General features: G+C 36.9%; 2 protein-coding genes across 3 annotated transcripts in view; one reads left to right on the forward strand and one right to left on the reverse strand.

The window, feature by feature from the left end:
* Positions 1 to 1978, reverse strand: part of ANAPC10 (anaphase promoting complex subunit 10) — a 111496-nt gene extending 109518 nt beyond the window's left edge. The window contains exon 1 of one of the 2 annotated variants that reach the window (XM_032332404.1): positions 1849 to 1978. The gene's annotated coding sequence lies outside the window, so the exon portion shown is untranslated. The remainder of the gene's footprint in view (positions 1 to 1848) is intronic. The other variant, XM_032332406.1, reaches the window with a different exon arrangement.
* Positions 1979 to 2035: 57 nt separating this feature from the next.
* The window catches only part of ABCE1 (ATP binding cassette subfamily E member 1), a 33433-nt gene continuing 17722 nt past the window's right edge, over positions 2036 to 17746 (forward strand). The window contains exons 1-9 of the mRNA XM_032332403.1: positions 2036 to 2179; positions 8377 to 8510; positions 10029 to 10114; positions 13014 to 13111; positions 14120 to 14237; positions 14842 to 14979; positions 15120 to 15189; positions 15441 to 15537; positions 16410 to 16499. Coding sequence (XP_032188294.1) covers positions 8408 to 8510; positions 10029 to 10114; positions 13014 to 13111; positions 14120 to 14237; positions 14842 to 14979; positions 15120 to 15189; positions 15441 to 15537; positions 16410 to 16499 — 800 coding nt within the window. The 5' untranslated portion in view covers positions 2036 to 2179; positions 8377 to 8407. The remainder of the gene's footprint in view (positions 2180 to 8376; positions 8511 to 10028; positions 10115 to 13013; positions 13112 to 14119; positions 14238 to 14841; positions 14980 to 15119; positions 15190 to 15440; positions 15538 to 16409; positions 16500 to 17746) is intronic.

Here is a 17746-nt window from a genome sequence, read left to right on the forward strand (position 1 = left end):
GTCTGTTTATTTATTTTTTTTTAAAGATTTTATTTATTTATTTGTCAGAGAGAGAGCGCGAGCGAGAGCGAGCACAGGCAGACAGAGTGGCAGGCAGAGTCAGAGAGAGAAGCAGGCTCCCTGCGGAGCAAGGAGCCCGATGTGGGACTTGATCCCAGGACACTGGGATCATGACCTGAGCCGAAGGCAGCTGCTTAACCAACTGAGCCACCCAGGCGTCCCGAGTCTGTTTATTTTTTTGTTTTGTTTCTTAAATTCCACATGAGTGAAATCATGTGATATTTGTGTTTCTCTATCAGATTTATTTCACTTAGTCTTATACCTTCTAGGTCCACCCATGTTGTTGCAAATGGCAAGATCTCATTCTTTTTTATGACTAATATTTCATCGTGTGTGTGTGTGTGTGTGTATACCACATCTTCCTTATCTATTTATCTACTGATGGACATTTGTGTTGCTTCCACATATTGCCTCTGGTAAATAATGCTGCAGTGAATGCAGGGGTGCATATATCTTTTCGTACTAGTGTTTTTGCTTTCTTTGGGTAAGTTACCCAGTAGTGGAGTAACTGGATTATATGGTAATTCTATTCTTAATTTTTTGAAAAAGTAATTAATTAAAACACTGTTTTCCATAGTGCCCAATTCATGTTCTCTCCAACAGTGCAGAAGGGTTCCTTTTCCTCCAACAGCCTTCCTAACACTTCTTATTTCATGTCTTTTTTATTCTAGCCATTCTGACAGGCATTACGTGATTATCTCACAACAGAAACATGAAAAGATACTCAACTAATCATCAGAGAAATACAAACAAAACCACAATGAGATACAGGTCTCCACTTTAAATAATCCATTAAGTGATACAGAGAAAAATCACTTCTCCCAAGTTGCCAAAAGTTCCATTTACATGACATAGAAGATGTCAGAAAAATGGTTTCAAAGCATAGAAGTGAATAAACGACCCATTCTAAACCTCAAATTTTACTTCTTTTGTTATCCTGGTAAATCTATGCAGACATGAAAAAAAAAAAATCTCCAGTAGTGAGCAATATGTAAAACAGCTCACAGAGTGCAGTTACAGATACTGAACATGGTTATATCCGCTATTAGAAACCTCACCCAGTAACTCAACATACCATCTCCTTGACACCTTTTAGATCTGTTGTTCCCTAATCTCAACACAGCACATGATACTCATTAAATAAGAGTGAAATCCCTAGATAGTAAAATTCAGAAAGGCCTGAGACTTAAATGCTCAATTAGCAATTTACTGAATGAATAAGTGCAGTCCTAAGCCAAAGTATTCACCTTCTACAAGCTAAGGAAAGACTAGAATGAGACAAGGAAACCTGTGGCTATCACTAGAAGCTGAATATCCTGTCGCTGTCAAACGTTCCAAAAAGTCAAACTGGACCAAAAAAAAAAAAAAATAGAGAGGAAGGAAGGAAGGAAGAAAGGGAGGGAGGGAGGAAGGGAGAAAGAGAGAAAGAGAGAAGGAAAAAAGGGAGGGAGGGACTCATCTCACTGGAACAGAATTCAACTGCCCGACGTGGTACTGGACGCCACCAAGTGGATAAAACACGGAGCTCGGAAAGCCTGGGTTCCTGGCCACACACTTAAGAATGGGCTGAGGCCAAGGAGAGATCGCCATCACCAGCAGTATTTGGACCAGATTCTACTGGTCCCGCTTGACACCTCTGTTACGAAAATGCTAGAATGGGCAATGGCTTTCCAGCGGCCTCGAGATCGGGAGGGAAAAAGGGGGATTGAAAACTGGGATAAGAACGCGTCTACTTGCGCTAGAACCAGTCTCCACATGGTGGGGGGTGAGAGGAGTCCACGCACTTACAGCTTACAGACCCGGCTTGCAGCAACCCAGCTTTTTAGGATGCCCTGCAGCTCCGTGCCACTCCCACTCAGGACAGCCCGGCTTTCCCGACGACGTTAAATTGGAGTCGCAGCTCAATGACGTCAGTTCTCGCCGGCCGGACCAAGTCCCGGGCTCCGCCTGTCGCTCTCTGTCGCGCGCGCGCACTACGTTCCTAAAGCATGCGCGAGGCGGTGGCTAAGCACCGCCATTTTGGCCGGTGGCCGTAGGAACGTGCCGTGTGAGGGAGAAGTGAGAGGAAAAACTGATTTGGCCTCTGAGCTCCCCTCCGCGAGGGGATCGTTTTCTCCAGGTACGTGAGTAGCCCGGGAGGGTTTGTCGGTTGACTGCGGCGTGACACGGTTTAAAGACTATAGGGACATTCTCTGAGAGCCTTTGGCGAGGCCTCTGGTGTCGGCGGCGGAGAACGCTGCGGCGCGCGGCAGCCGGCTCGGAAGGGACAGCTGGAACCACCAGAGCGGGGGCACCGCCGAGGGCTTGGAGGCATGTCACTCCTCACCTCCAGCTGACCTGGACCTCGGCCACTGTTGCTGGCCACCCGCTCAGGGGCTACCAGAATGGACTTAGATGCCATCTCAGAGATCCAGATACGACCGTCTCCACTCCCCCTTGACTACACTCTTGCCCGAAAGCTGAACCTTCCAGAGAAGGCAACTTCAGAACTTAAAACATCCCTTTTTTCCCCCATCCTTACCCCGACACAGTAAAATGGATATATTGTCACACGTGTCTATTTGATTCTAGGAAGTCGTAGCCTTTTCTTCTACGGCTTCTTTGGTAATTATGGAATGAGTCATGGCATTTTGCCGCCATGGAGTCGAATCCTCCGTTCCCCGTCTTTATAGCAATAATGGGCAGTTGTCGCTCTGCTTTTCTCTTAGAGTAACGTGTATTCGGTTATCCCAAGTAATCTCCCGGTTCAGCGTCTGTATCTTTTTTATAGTGCGCTTCTAAAGCACTTGGCACTTTCTTCTTGGTGACTTGTGTTCCCTGTTTTTATACAAACTGCAGGAGATCAGGAGCGCGAAGGCGCCTGCTTTATTAGACATGATGGCTAAAGCCAACTCCCACATCCCATAAAATACGAAAACCTATTTTCTCCCTCCCTCTTTTTTTTTTTTTTTGTAGTAAAGTCCATAAGAGTGAGAAATAACTGTCAAAAACAATGGGGAGGAGTGTGGGAGGGGTTATGCTGGGGGTTTTTTGTTGTTGTTTTACCCTCTCTCCCACAGGGACTGCTAGCTAGGCATTTATGATAGTGGTAGTTGTGTTGCATTTATCAGTACATTTGTCTCATATACTGAAAATATTCGTACCGTATCAGCTACCTGACAGTAATGTTTAGTCAGTGTTAACCAAGGGCTCTGACCTGTATTTGTACCAAAAGGGTATTTTTTTTCGTGTTTAAAATCTTGTTATGTCCCTTAAAAACATTTTAAGAACATTTAATAAATTTCTGAAAGAGTAAAAAAGTATTAATTGGGTGTCCCTTCTTAGAAACCTGTTCAGTTTAAGACTCTGAAATCAAGAATTGTACACCACTCCCAACTTACATGTTTTATAAGACTAATAACTTAGAGTAACCATGGGCTGGAATATTTTATGTGATATCAGGAGTCATTTGTGCACAGCAGTCTTTTAAATGCTTTCACATGATGTTATGATAATTTTGGTCTTAGACCAAAAATGCTTTCCATAATGCCTCTCACTTCCTTTTTTCCTCCCAACTGGAAGAATGACAGAGAGGGTCATTATTTGAGTACCTGTTTTGAGCAGTTTGTCTTCAGATCTGAAATATCTTCAAGTTTCTCTTGTCTCCAGCAGTCTGTTACTACCCCCACCCCTGCGGCTTCACTGTGCTGTATGTCACTGAAAAAGAAAGTAGGGATCCCTCCTCCCCAGTTCTTGAAAATAATATACAAATTTAGTCATTATTGTTGACACAAGTAAGAGTTCTACAAAGAATTTATATTCCTTAGTCTTAAATGGATTATAATTTATCTCTGTTTCTTATACAAATCAGCTTATTAATCATCTCTGGTATGTTTTTATTTTTCTATACATCATCACTTTCAGTCACTTGGTTTTTAAAATGGTTTGAAATAACAGATGAAACACTTTATTAGTTTGGCAGAAATAAAGTTTAGCATCAGCAATTGTGTGATAAAAGTTTTGTGTGATAAAAGTTCCTGTAGAAGGAACCTCATGACATTCATTCACCAGGTAATTTGTATGGTGTCTAGCTTTATTTTAATAACTAAAAACTCTTCAGTTAGGGATCACTTAGAGTGAAAGCTCTTTTGTAGCAATTCAAAAGTCATTTAATTTCTTTCTCTTCTAGTCATTATGAAAACTGGACCAGTTTTTACAGGTTTTAAGGGGGTAGAGTGGATCTTTTAGTTACCATAATTCTCTTTATTACATAAATACTTAGTCTTCTCTTGGGTAATTTCTTTTCCAGTATATACTTTAGTGGATAACTGTCACTATGAAATATTGACAATATGTCTGATCAGTTTAACCTATCAAATTATTTACTATATCCAAATTCATTTTCTCATTTATTCAACAGAAATATTTGAGCTTTTATGATGTGCTGGGCACTGGTTTGGCCATTGGGCTGAACATACAAGAAATCCCTGCTCTCATGAGTATCTTTTACTTGGGGTGGGAAAAATATTGTGTAGAGAGGAGGAGTATATAAATACATGTATATACACACAATAAATATGTACATAAACCATGTGTACCCATATATATGAAATACATACTGTGTGGTATAGTAGAAAGCGCTAAAGAAGTAAATCAGGGAAGAAAAAACAATCATTAGGGTATATTTTTTGGTAGTACAGTTAGAAAATAAACATTAATATAGTTAGAAATAAACTATAGTTTATACTATATTATACTATACTCTATACTATACTATACTATACCTATATTATAGGTATTGTAGTTAGAAATAAACATTAAAGACTTGAAGTAGTGAGTCTTGTAACTCACTAGGGGGAATAGCATTAGAAGCAGAGGGAATAGAAAATGTTAGAGCCCTGAAGCAAGAACATGTCTGATGTGTGCTAAGAACAGCAGGGAGCCAGTGTGGCTGGAGCAGAATGAACAAGAGCTAGAGTAGGTGGAGATGACATCAGAAGGTAATAGAGGCTGATCAGTACCTCATTAGTTATTTTAAGGACTTTGGCTTTTATTCAGAATGAGTAGGGAAGCCACTGCAGGTGTTGAGAGGAGTGACATGATCGGAGTGACATGATCTGACTTATACTTGAGAGCTTGTTTGGAGGTTCTGGCAGGGGAGCGCAGCTACTCGTATACCCTTGACCAAGGAACGGTCCTCTCCTCTATCGGGGAAGGTCGACCTCTTCGACCGAGCGCGCAGCTTCGGCAGGGACGCACATGGAGCGGTGAGGGAGGAAGGGGACACCCACCTAGCCAGCCAGATCATCCGAATCAACCCTGGCGATCAGTGGGGTTACAGATGTCACAGCCAGATCGCCCTCACATCCAGATCTGACTTTTACTTAAAAAGGATCATCCTGGCTTGTGTAGTGAGAAGGAACCATCAAGAGTTGAAGTAGAAGGAGGTAAGAGTAAAGCAGAAAGACCTGATAGGAAGCTATTAGAGTAATGCATATGAGAAATAGTAGTGGCTTAGACCACAGTGATGAGAAGTGGTCAGATTCATGAAGGTAAATTGGACAGAATTTGCTATTGTGGCATGTAAAAGATAACTTCAAGAATTTTGGCTAGAGTAAATGGAAGACTGGAGTTGTCATTTAACAGAATGGGCAAGACTGCTAGAGAAGCAAATTTTGGTGGGGACTTAAGGACTTTAATTTGGGAGATGCGTGTTAGACCTTCAGGAAGAGATGTTGGGTAGTCAGGTAGATGGATATGTAATTTTAGGGTTAGGAGAGGTATCCTGGCTAGAGATAGAAATTGAGGAGTTAACAGCATATAAATAGGATTTAAAGCCATGAGATCAGAATAGAATACCTTAAAGAATGAATAGAGATTTAAAAATGTGACTATTAGCGCACCTCTCAACTTTCAGTAGCCTAGAAGATAAGGAAAAATGACCAAGAAAATAGGAGGAAAATCAGATTAGTGCTGTGTCCCAGAACCAAGTTAAGAAAGATTTTCTATCTTTAGGAAAACGTCATAAATTGTGTCAGATGCAATGTGAAGTGTTCAACTAAGTTAAGAACCATTAATTAGCTATTTGTTTTACCTGTATGTAGAGTAGCGATGACCTGATAAGGTGTTTTGATAGAATAATGGGCACTAAAGTCTGAAATGGAGTCCAGAAAAAATACATAGGAATTTGGAACGCTGACTGTAGGCAACTCTTTGAAGTAGTCTTGATATAAAGGGAAGGAGAAGTAAAGAAATGGGAAAAGATAGAGTCAGATAATAGAATGTTTGAGTGCTAATAGGAACGAGCCAGTGGAAAGAGTAATTTATGATGTGGAAGACGGGAGAGAATTGTTAAAATATTCCCCTTAGCAAGTGTGCAAGTAGACGTCACTGTCCACCAAATACATATAATGTGATTGCTGTTTGGCATAAGGGCTCCCTAGTCAGCGTGGCTTGGCTTTTTGTCTACCCATTTTCAGCTTTATGTGTGCAGATGAAGAGTGGTATGTAACCAGGATTGTAGTAAGGGTATAAATGACTGAGAGGGATATTTAGCCAAGTTCAGAGGGACATGAAGATACAAAAGCTGAGGGATAGTGAAAATGTGATAGAATCAAAAGATACAGTAAGTGTAAGGAATGGGGGAGTTCAAAGGGTTGTTGGACTGTTGGGTACAACTGAAAAGATAGGGAGTGGTGGTTGAAAAATGGGGTATTTGAAATGGAGGTTATAGAAGGATTGCAGTTATTGGTAATAACAAGGTCAAGGATTTCACCAAAGGAATGAGAAGGTTGAGGGAGGGTAAAAGAAAGTTCACTGGAGGAGAGAGGTTACTGATAAGAAAACAAGCTATTAATACAAAGATCATCTATGAACATGCTGAAATCAAAAATTATGACAGGAGCAGTAAAAGAGAGTGGAAAATGGCCCAGAGTAGTCCTTAAATGGAAGGGAGAGATTTGATGGTCAGTGAATGACTAAAGTAGTTTGATGATATGAGAAGCAAAAGCTGACTTCGTAGTGAGGAGAGAAATAGAAGATAGTCTGGGAGCAGCGTTGAGGAACATGCTGTTTTATCCCTCTCCAAGCCTAATGGTATTACTGCATGTGAGAAAGGTCTACAAAGGGAAGCAGTCAGTAAAAAAAAAAAAAAAAAGAAAGAAAGAAAAGAAATCAGAATTATCACAGCCCTTGACAGAAAAAGCCAACAGACTAACTACCAAAAGGTAGTCTTTTGGCTTCAGGGTCTACCATTAATTACATCCTGGAATAACCTGGAATTTCAAGATAGTTTTTGAAATTACTTATTTGAATCACTATGCTAAGAAATCTGATGTCTGTCACAAAGCCCAGTATTGTAGAAGATTTTTAAGTTCATTTTGACCTTAGTTGCATATTTGATGGCACTGTGAATTATCAAGATTTATAAAAGCTTTAAAAGTGAGTGCAGTCTACACTTATGGTTCCTTCGTCCTCTTCTCCTTTTAATGTTGTTAGCATAAAATTCACCATGGCCATATTACAAATTCCCAGAGAAATGCAGTTTTATTTTTTCCCCTTGATGAACATCATGGTCACAGCCTTAATAATAATTTCCATTAGTAGCATCATTAATAATCAAATAAGACATGAAGTAATACTTAATTTGAGGGAGGGAATAGACATCTTTATTATGTATTTTTCACATCAGCTCCTATTCTGTTTTATTGGACTATATCAGACACTAGAATCAGTATTAATTACGGAGACATTATATCATTTTTGTCCATCTATCAAGTATAGTTTCCCCATCCCCTTTGTTCTTTTTCCTTTTCCTACCCTTTTTTTTTTTTTTTTTTTTTTTTTTTTTTTTTTGCATACAAGCTTTCCCGTTTAGTTTGTCTGTTTTGTTTTGTTTTTCTTTGAAATTGGATTGAATATAAATTTAGGAAAGGTTGAAATCTCTGGTTTTGATTATTCTATATTATAAAAACTGAGAGTATGTCATTCTATTTATTCAGGTCTTTTATGTTTCTCAGTTATGGTTTGAAAGTTTCCTCACATGTATATATTTTTGTTAACTTGATTCCTAGATCTTTTCTTTTTTGTGACCATTGAAAATAGTGTTTTTTCTTTTTTTATATAAATCTTCTGATTAGTAGTATATATGTAAGATATTGTTTTCTCAGCCCTACAAAATGACTTTATTGCTTTTACTAGTTTTTTTAGTAGTTCCAGAGAGTCATATCTGAATATAGTGATAAATTATGTTCTCCTCTCTAACTTCTATGCCTGTGATTCAATTCTCTTAACTAATTGCATTGACTGTGCATAATTTTGTTAATTTTTCTTTAATAGAAGAGCTGGATATTCTTACTTTCTTAGAATTATGGCGGATAAATTAACAAGAATTGCTATTGTCAACCATGACAAATGTAAGCCTAAGAAATGTCGGCAGGAGTGCAAAAAGAGTTGCCCTGTGGTTCGAATGGGTAAGCTGTTTAAAGATAAAAGAAGGTTTTAAAAGAAATAAATTGGCTTCATAGTTCTCTAGGCATGTACTTTTTTTCCTATTAGTTTCTTTAAAGTATAGAGATAAGACCAGATTTCTTTTTTTTAAGACTTTATTTATTTATTTGACAGACAGAGATTACAAGTAGGCAGAGAGGCAGGCAGAGAGAAAGAGAGAAGGAAGCAGGCTCTCCGAGGAACAGAGAGCACGATGTGGGGCTCGATCCCAGGACCCTGGGATCATGACCTGAGCCGAAGGCAGAGGCTTTAACCCACTGAGCTACCCAGGCGCCCCGAGATAAGACCAGATTTTACTCTTAATTTTTCTTACTGCTTTGTGACTAAATGATCCTGTTTTGTTAATGGTAAGAATAATGTGTTATTATCAACATTTTTTAAAGTTAATTTGGCTATAAAATCAGTTACTGAGATCTTGCTGTTCTAGAAAAGTTCTATAATTACTCTAAGTCATGGAGAAAGGAATACCAAAATACTTGTTTTTGATAGTATTCTCATTTTAAAAAGCAAGAATGAACAGCTTAATAAGAATGGCTAATTCATGAGGTTTTGCTATATTTTCAAGATTAAATAAATTTAAAAATAGTCCAGAAGTATTGGTAGTCTTTAAGGGTTATGTTAAGGTAATTGTTACTTTTACTGTATTAGTGAGGTATAAGCTTTTTGAATCTTAAAAGAAACTTTAGATGTCATCCATTATATTCTACCATGCTGTTTAGAAATTCCATTATTAATATCCTTAATGTCAAGTTTAATTTCGTGTGTATGTTGGATGACTACATACCTTTTTGGAATTTCACTGATTTAGCTATATATTATATGCCTTTTTTTGCAATACCATTTCCAAGGCATATTTTGTGAATTAGATATTCAGGTCAGACAGCTTAAAAATAAAACTGTTGGGGGGAGCACCTGTCTGGCTCAGTCAGAAGAGCATGCAGTTCTTGATCTTGGGGTCATAGGTTTGAGCCCCACCATGAGAGTAGAGACTACTTAAATAAATAAACTTAAAAAAAAAAAATAAAGCTTTCAGGATCTGCCGTAGTTCTAAATTTTCTTCCCCAATAGTAATATATACTAATTATTTTATAATTAATCCCTGCAAAGCACTGGGTTTTGTTTTTGTTTTTAGATTTTATTTATTTATTTAAGAGAGAAAGACACAGTGAGAAAGGGAACACAAGCAGGGGGGTGGGAGAGGGAGAATCAGACTTCCCGCCAAGTAAGGAGCCTGACATGGGGCTTGATCCCAGCACCCTGGGATCATGACCTGAGCTGAAGGCAGATGCCCGACAACTGAGCCACCCAGGCGCCCCAGCACTGGTTTTTAGGATATTGTCTCAATTGTATTTCTTTGTGTGGCCTCTGTTTTTGAAAATCTGCTTCTCTGTGGAGCTTTGGAACCAGAATTACCTAAGTAACAATGTTAAGAAAATTAGAATGACAGGGAAAATAACCAAACTCTATTTTTCTTTTGCCAGGAAAATTATGCATAGAGGTTACACCCCAGAGCAAAATAGCATGGATTTCTGAAACCCTTTGTATTGGTTGTGGTATTTGTATTAAGGTAAGTGATATTTTATTTTGGGGGTCAAATTTGGAACCTGAGTAGTCAGAAAATTCTAAATACATTATAGCTATTTTTAAAGAGGCAAAATATAAAGCAATGAATTAAAAATGTAAATTTAAGAAAATTATCAATAATCTAATATTTAATATTGTTGCTTTTGAATTAATTAAACCACCCTATGTAAAAGTTATCCTTGCCTTACTCAACTTTGGAAAGCCATTTCCAACCAAAATTAATTTCTTTTTTTCACCCCTTTTTTCCCTCACCTTTTTATGAGAAGGACATTCTTTCCCATGTCTTTACAAGTACTTCTTGGAAATGTAAACACAAAAAGCGTGAGTCATGTTATATATAATTCTTTCAGGTCTGTATTTAATTTTAAATCACACCTTTTAAACAGAAATGCATACAGCCAAAATTGTTTTAATTTAACCTAATTCCAGGGCGCCTGGGTGGCTCAGTGGGTTAAAGCCTCTGCCTTTGGCTCAGGTCATGATCCCAGGGTCCTGGGATCAAGCCCCACATTGGGCTCTCTGCTCAGCGGGGAGCCTGCTTCCTCCTCTCTCTGACTGTCTCTCTGCTTACCGTAATCTCTGTCTGTCAAATAAATAAATAAAATCTTTAAAAAAAAAAATTTAACCTAATTCCTTAGTGCTTCTGCAATATTATCCATTCTTCTGTTGGAGTTACCACAATAGTGTTATTTTTCAGAATACCTCAGTTTTTGTTGCATTGAATAGTTTGGTTAGAGTTTATAACTTTAAAATGGTAGATTTCCAAATTCAGCTCATAAACAATATTTAAGAACCAGTACATTAAATTCTTAATTTAGGTATTTTTCCTTGTAGATAATATTTTTAGAAAGGAACATTACCAGAGTATGGGTACCACTCTGTTAACTGAGTCTATAAGGCTTATGTTTCACATTGGTTTCTGATTCCTTAGTTAAGTATCCAGAAAGATTTCCTTGGTATCTAAAAATTTTTTCCCTTGTTTTGAAAGTGTAATCAGGAAACATTCCTGCCAGCAAACATTTACTAATTTCTAATTATATGCCTGTCAGTGTTGTGGGTGCTGGAGATTTGATTTTGAACAATATATTATCTTCTCTCTTTTCTTCTTCACTGCTGTAGAAAAATGAGATTCCAAATTTTGGGGTATACTTCAGTGGCTGAAGAGATACCCATGTGATGAATCTGGGGGTAGGAGTTAATACCCTCTGAACACTAGTACCTCACAGATAATCAGTATGGATTTTTTTTTCTTGTAGATTTAAAGAAGCCTTAGATTCCTTTGCAGCCTATAAACATTTTTTGTACATTGATAGAATAATAGGAAATTTCTGTAAATGGAGGTAACTTCATTGGCAGAAAACTATCTTGTGTAAAGAATTAATAGAATACAGGAGTTTTGTTTTTGTTTTTTAATTCTCTGTGTTCTTACAACATGGGAATTCACTGAAATCTTTACCTGCAGAGACTTTTTAATTGATTCTCTCAGGTCTTTGAACAGTTCTGCTAAACAGATCTCTAATCTAGGGTTATACTCTTTGGATGTACCTTTATAAATTTCTGAGAAATTTTTCTAGTCACATTTATGCTCTTAAATAACCTTCCAGTTCTTGCCATTCTTGTTCCTTGGACATTTATCTGATTGATAATCAGTTGTTATTTGAGTTAAGTAATGAATTAATTTTTTTAATGTGAATTTACTCAATTGGAATACAGAATATCAATTTCACAGGAGATGATTAAAAACTGTGATGAAAAGACATTAATCCTTGCTCTGTGCAAATATTACTCTAGCTGTTGATGGTATATAAATAGACCCCAAAAACGTACAATTATAAAGTACTAACTGTAAAACTAAACCTTTTTTTTTTTTTAAGATTTTATTTATTTATTTGACAGACAGAGATCACAAGTAGGCAGAGAGGCAGGCAGAGAGAGAGGAGGAAGCAGGCTTCCTACTGAGCAGAGAGCCCGATGTGAGGCTGGATCCCAGGACCCTGAGATGAAGACCTGAGCCGAAGGCAGAGGCTTAACCCACTGAGCCACCCAGGTGCCCCACCGTAAAACTAAACCTTAACCAAAAGACCTTAAGGGACTCTACAAAGTAGGGGAAGAAAGCATACAAAAACAGGAAGAAGGAAGTAGTGATAAGTCATCTGTCATAACTGCATATGGAATGATATACTCAGTAACCATGGTTTATCTTGCCTCTTAGCAAGATAATGTTAAAAAAGAGAAAATAAAACCCTCAATTTTTGTAAGGTTTTTTAGTAAGTATTAAAAACATACTAAAGTCTGAAAATATGCTAGTCACTAAGAAGAAAATATTTTATTGTGATTCTTGCCTTCAAGGAACTGAACTTTTATTGTTAAAGTAAATAAGAAAAGAAAGTGAAGCAATATGATATCTTTGTGAAATTCCCAAATTTGGGTGGGTTTTTTTGTTAAGTTTATTATTTTTTTTAATACCTATACCCAGTGTGGGGCTTGAACTCAAGACCCCAAGATCAAGAGTCACATGCTCTCCCAGCTGAACCAGCAGGCACCCCATAATTACCACATTTGGAAGATTGCTTATAAAAAAAATTCTTAATATATCCATTTTAGTCATAAATATATATATGTATGTATGTATGTATTTTTTCTTTAAAGATGTATTCAGTTATTTTAGAGCACATGCGTGGTGGGGAGAGCAGAGGAAGAAAATCTCAAGCAGACTCCCCACTTAGTGCAGAACCTGACATGGGGCTCTGAACCACAACCCTGAGATCATGACCTGAGCTAAAATCAAGAGTCAGATGCTTAACCAACTGAGCCATCCAGGCGCTCCGGTCATATGGTATACTTCTAAAAATTAACACAAAATTCTTTACTTTAAATAACAGAAATGCCCCTTTGGCGCCTTATCAATTGTCAATTTACCAAGCAACTTGGAAAAAGAAACAACACATCGATATTGTGCCAATGCCTTCAAACTTCACAGGTATATCTTCAAGTCAACATATCTCTTTACTTCGGTCAAAAGTAAAATACATTTGGAATTTTCAGTGAAGTATAAAAATGGGAAAAGGTATTAACCATCCACTAAAGAGAAATGCAAAACTATAACTCATACAGAATCAAACTGTCTATGTCAGTAGTTCATTCTGGCTAACATTAGAATTACCTGGGATTTTTTTTTTTTTTTTTTTAAACTAATACCTTGGTTTCAGCCCAGTTGAATTACAATTACATCATATCTCCAGTTACAGAATCTAGACCTCAGTAAGTTGTAAAATCTCCGAGGGGATTCAGATATACAAGTGAGGTTGAGAATCACTATTATTAATAATACCCTTATCCCCAAAATAACTTTTAAGGGAACTTGTTCTCTATTTATCCATTAATCTCACATACAGAGGATATTACTCTGAACTTGGACATATATTGTTAAATCACAGGAGTTCTTTGAGGTTTTTAATCTGCTAAACACTGATATTTTGAATCTGGGAGTCTAGATTTACTAATAAAAAGGTATTTCTCAACCTGCCAGCTTTAAAGAGCCTACTGCAACAGGGAGAATGAAGTGGAATATTTCTGGTTGATGTGGCACTTTTCTCCTTGTAAGTAAATGGCAGGCCAAAAAAAAAAAAAAAAGACGACAATGTGAGGTTGCACCTGCTATGTAATTTTGTACCAAAGCATTTGGTTATACCTTAAAACTCAGCCTTATATGTAAAGGAGAATTACTTTAGAGTGGACTTGAATGAAAACTGAAACATAAAATTTGGAATAATATTGGTCATGGATGTATTTCTAACAATTAACGGTTTAAGTTAATCTTGGCTGGTTTTTTTTTTTTTTCTAATAGCCAATAATATCTGGCATACATCTCTTAGCTTATTAATGGATGTGTGTGGAGTGCATGTGCATTAAAATACATAATCCTAATATGTATCTTTTTCTACCTAAGTCCAAGTTGTTTTATTATTTTCTTACATACTTACAACAGGTTGCCTATCCCTCGTCCAGGTGAAGTTTTGGGATTAGTTGGAACTAACGGAATTGGAAAGTCAACTGCTTTAAAAATTTTAGCAGGAAAGCAAAAGCCAAACCTTGGAAAGTATGATGTATGTATACCACCTTATGAAAATGAGTACGTAGGTCAGTTTTTTGAGACTTTGAAGGAGAGTATATATTTTTTTTAAATGTTATTTTCAACATTATTAATTAATGCTGAGAAACTATATATGGATAAAATATGTATATGGATGAAACTCCTTTTTAATTAAGATCTGTTAATGCTACTTAACTGACAAATCTGAGTTTCCTTAAACTCTTAGCCATCTAAACTTAAGATGCCTGAGGGTTCTCTTTGAATATAGAGCTGATCCTTGAACAATGCGGGTGTTACGTGTGTTGACCCCCACACAAAGATTCAAAAGTCTGTATTTAACTTTTGACTTCCCAAAAACTTAATTATTAAGAGCCTACTGTCAACCAGAAGCCTTAGCAAGAACAATTAATTACTTATTTCACATATGTATTATTATTGTATCCTTATGGTAAAGTCTGCTAGAGAAAAGATGTTATTGAGTAAATCATAAGGAAGAGAAGAAACATTTACAGTACTTTACTGTAATTATCAAAAAAATTCATACATATTGTTCAGAAAGTAAAGTCATCCTTTTTGCATTATTGTGTATTACTAAATTCAGATAATTATATTTCTAGGATCCCCCTGATTGGCAAGAAATTTTGACTTACTTCCGTGGATCTGAATTGCAAAATTACTTTACCAAGATTCTAGAAGATGACTTAAAAGCCATTATCAAACCTCAGTATGTAGACCAGATACCCAAGGCTGCAAAGGTCAGTTACTTTTAGAGGAATTTATGTATTATGCATATTTGTAGACGTATCAAAAATGTCTCAGACTAAACTTGTTTTACTTAGTAACTCATTTGAATATTAAAGAAAAGTAGTTAACTATTTCCGGTATATTGTGACAGGGGACAGTGGGGTCTATTTTGGACCGAAAGGATGAAACAAAGACACAAGCAATTGTATGTCAGCAGCTTGGTAAGTGTTTATTTTGTGTATATGTTTTAATAGGCCCTGAACTTACCTCATAAAGACAGATATCTTTTATATGGATTGCTGAAATTAATGGGAAAATTTCTTAGTAATTTTCATATTTATATTCTGTGTTAACGCAGTTTACAACTGAGACATCATTCACACCCAGAATGATGTATAGTATACGTTTTGCCAAGAAGAGGTAAAATAAAACTTCAACATTGAACACAATGCCTCCTCTATGTTCTTTGTAGATTTAACCCATCTAAAAGAACGAAATGTTGAAGACCTTTCAGGAGGAGAGTTGCAGAGATTTGCGTGTGCTGTCGTTTGCATACAGAAAGCTGATATGTAGGTTGCTTTATACCTTTTGTATATCTTAATCCTTATTTTAGAGTTTTTATTTGTGATACTGCTAATAAAACAGTGCTTTTAAGAGAAATTAACAATAGTATTTCAGGTTCTCCTTTTGAGATAGGATATTGTAACAGTTAATGCATCAATTGCCCGCCCATTCCTGTTATTCCCGCAAGGGGACAATAACTCATTTATTTAAGATAAGTACTTTACAACTTATGGATTGCAGCACTTTTTAAATATAACTAGTTGCTTATTATTTAAACTCTATACATGAAAGGATTTTTTTTTTTTTTTTTTTTTTTTTTAATAATCTCAAGTACAATATGAGGTCTTTTACCCTAAAAGAGTGGAATGCCATGTGAGAGAAAAAAAGGAAGAAGTTTCCTTCCTACTTTCCGGTACGCCTCTTCTCCGAGATATTTTTTGCTCCCATCTTTTTCCACATTTCTGCTCTGGCATCCAATGCAGAGTCCGTCTTTTCCCCAGAGTATTCTATAATTCTCTGTGGTGCCCTGCTTTTCAAAAACTCTTTTTTTTAATGCATCTGACTTCAGCTCATCAAGAGAAACCTGTCTGAATTACTTCAGACTATATCAGAATATTTTTCATGAAGAGATAATAATTTGTAAGTTATCCTAAGCACTCTCCTCAGCTTGATATGCAGCCCTGCTTTCATAATTTTTTTTCATCTTTTTACTTCTGAACAGAGTACAGAAGTTCTTACCCTTATGCAGTGGACTCCTCATTAGTGTAAGAGGGGATTGTTGTTAAATCAGAAACCATATTACAGGGATTTAAAATAGCATGTAAGAGAGAATTATATTTGTCTTGCAAATTACTATATTTGCTTTTCTTTTCCATAGTTTCATGTTTGATGAACCTTCTAGTTACCTAGATGTCAAGCAGCGTTTAAAGGCTGCTATCACTATACGATCACTAATAAATCCAGATAGGTAAGTACAGATTTGATATATGTCTATATTATTTTAATTAGGGAGTTATACAGTTTTCTGAAGATCATCAGTGAGATCATCAGTGTCATATACATTTTCAAGTTTTCTCTTTCAGTTATTTAGAGCTACCACTTGAAATTACCTTCTTCTATCTAGAACAGAGGGTCTTAATGCTAGATTTATTTACTACTATGCCTGTCTCCAGGTAGCCTAGGGATACACTGAAATGGTATGAAAGTTCTGGTGTCCATGTATGTATTTCTAGGAGGCAAATCATTAGCTTTTACCAGATCCTCAAATGGATTAAGTCACTCAAACACACAAAATTTAGAACATTATAAGGATCACCAGAGTAACTCTGGTTGTTTTAGGTCTTACTGAACTCCAAAGGGTTCTTAACCTGTTAAATAATCACAACACCTTTGGTTTATGGGGTATTTCTGTAAACTGCAGAATTTCTGCAGAGAGAAATGCATTCTCTCCTTTGAGCCTCATAGTAGTCTTGTGTGTTAGACTCTTAGGTGGTATTCCCATTTTGTAAATGAAGAAGTTTAATGTCAGAAATGGTAGTTATCTGTTGTAGGTTTACAGATTTACAACATGGCAAAGCTGTTGACAAAACCCACAGATCTTTTTCTGTGTAGAAAAAGAATGTATGCCTCTTTCTCTCAGTGACTGATGTAACACACAGCCAATATAAGAATGCAGGAGAAATCCCTAGGGTCAAAACCAAAGAGAGAATGAAGTTAAAGAGAAGAGACCAAGATATAGGTTTCTTGAGGAATGTTGCCTGTCTGTAATAACATTAATAACCTCTGTTGTAATTAATGTAATTAGCAACCACTCAAGAATAGGAAACAAAGACTTGTATATTAGATTGTCACAAATAAATGCCAGGACTTTCGAAGAACTGCTTTATCAGGGCACCTGGGTGGCTCAGTGGGTTAAAGCCTCTGCCTTTGGCTCAGGTCATGATCCCAGGGTCCTGGGATTGAGCCCCACACTGGGCTCTCTGCTCAGCAGGAAGCCTTCTTCCTCCTCTCTCTCTCTGCCTGCCTCTTTGCCTACTTGTAATCTCTGTCTGTCAAATAAATAAATAAAATCTTTTAAAAAAAATGCTTTGTCAGCAAAACACAAGCACATGAAGATGTCACGGAAGCATATCTCACTCACTGAGCTCATTGAGAGTGGAGGGGTGTCTCCCCTTCAAATATATTCATTGATCAGCAGTTCACATAGTTATGGAA

The sequence above is a fragment of the Mustela erminea genome, chromosome 2, assembly GCF_009829155.1.
Source record: "Mustela erminea isolate mMusErm1 chromosome 2, mMusErm1.Pri, whole genome shotgun sequence".
NCBI lineage: Eukaryota > Metazoa > Chordata > Mammalia > Carnivora > Mustelidae > Mustela > Mustela erminea.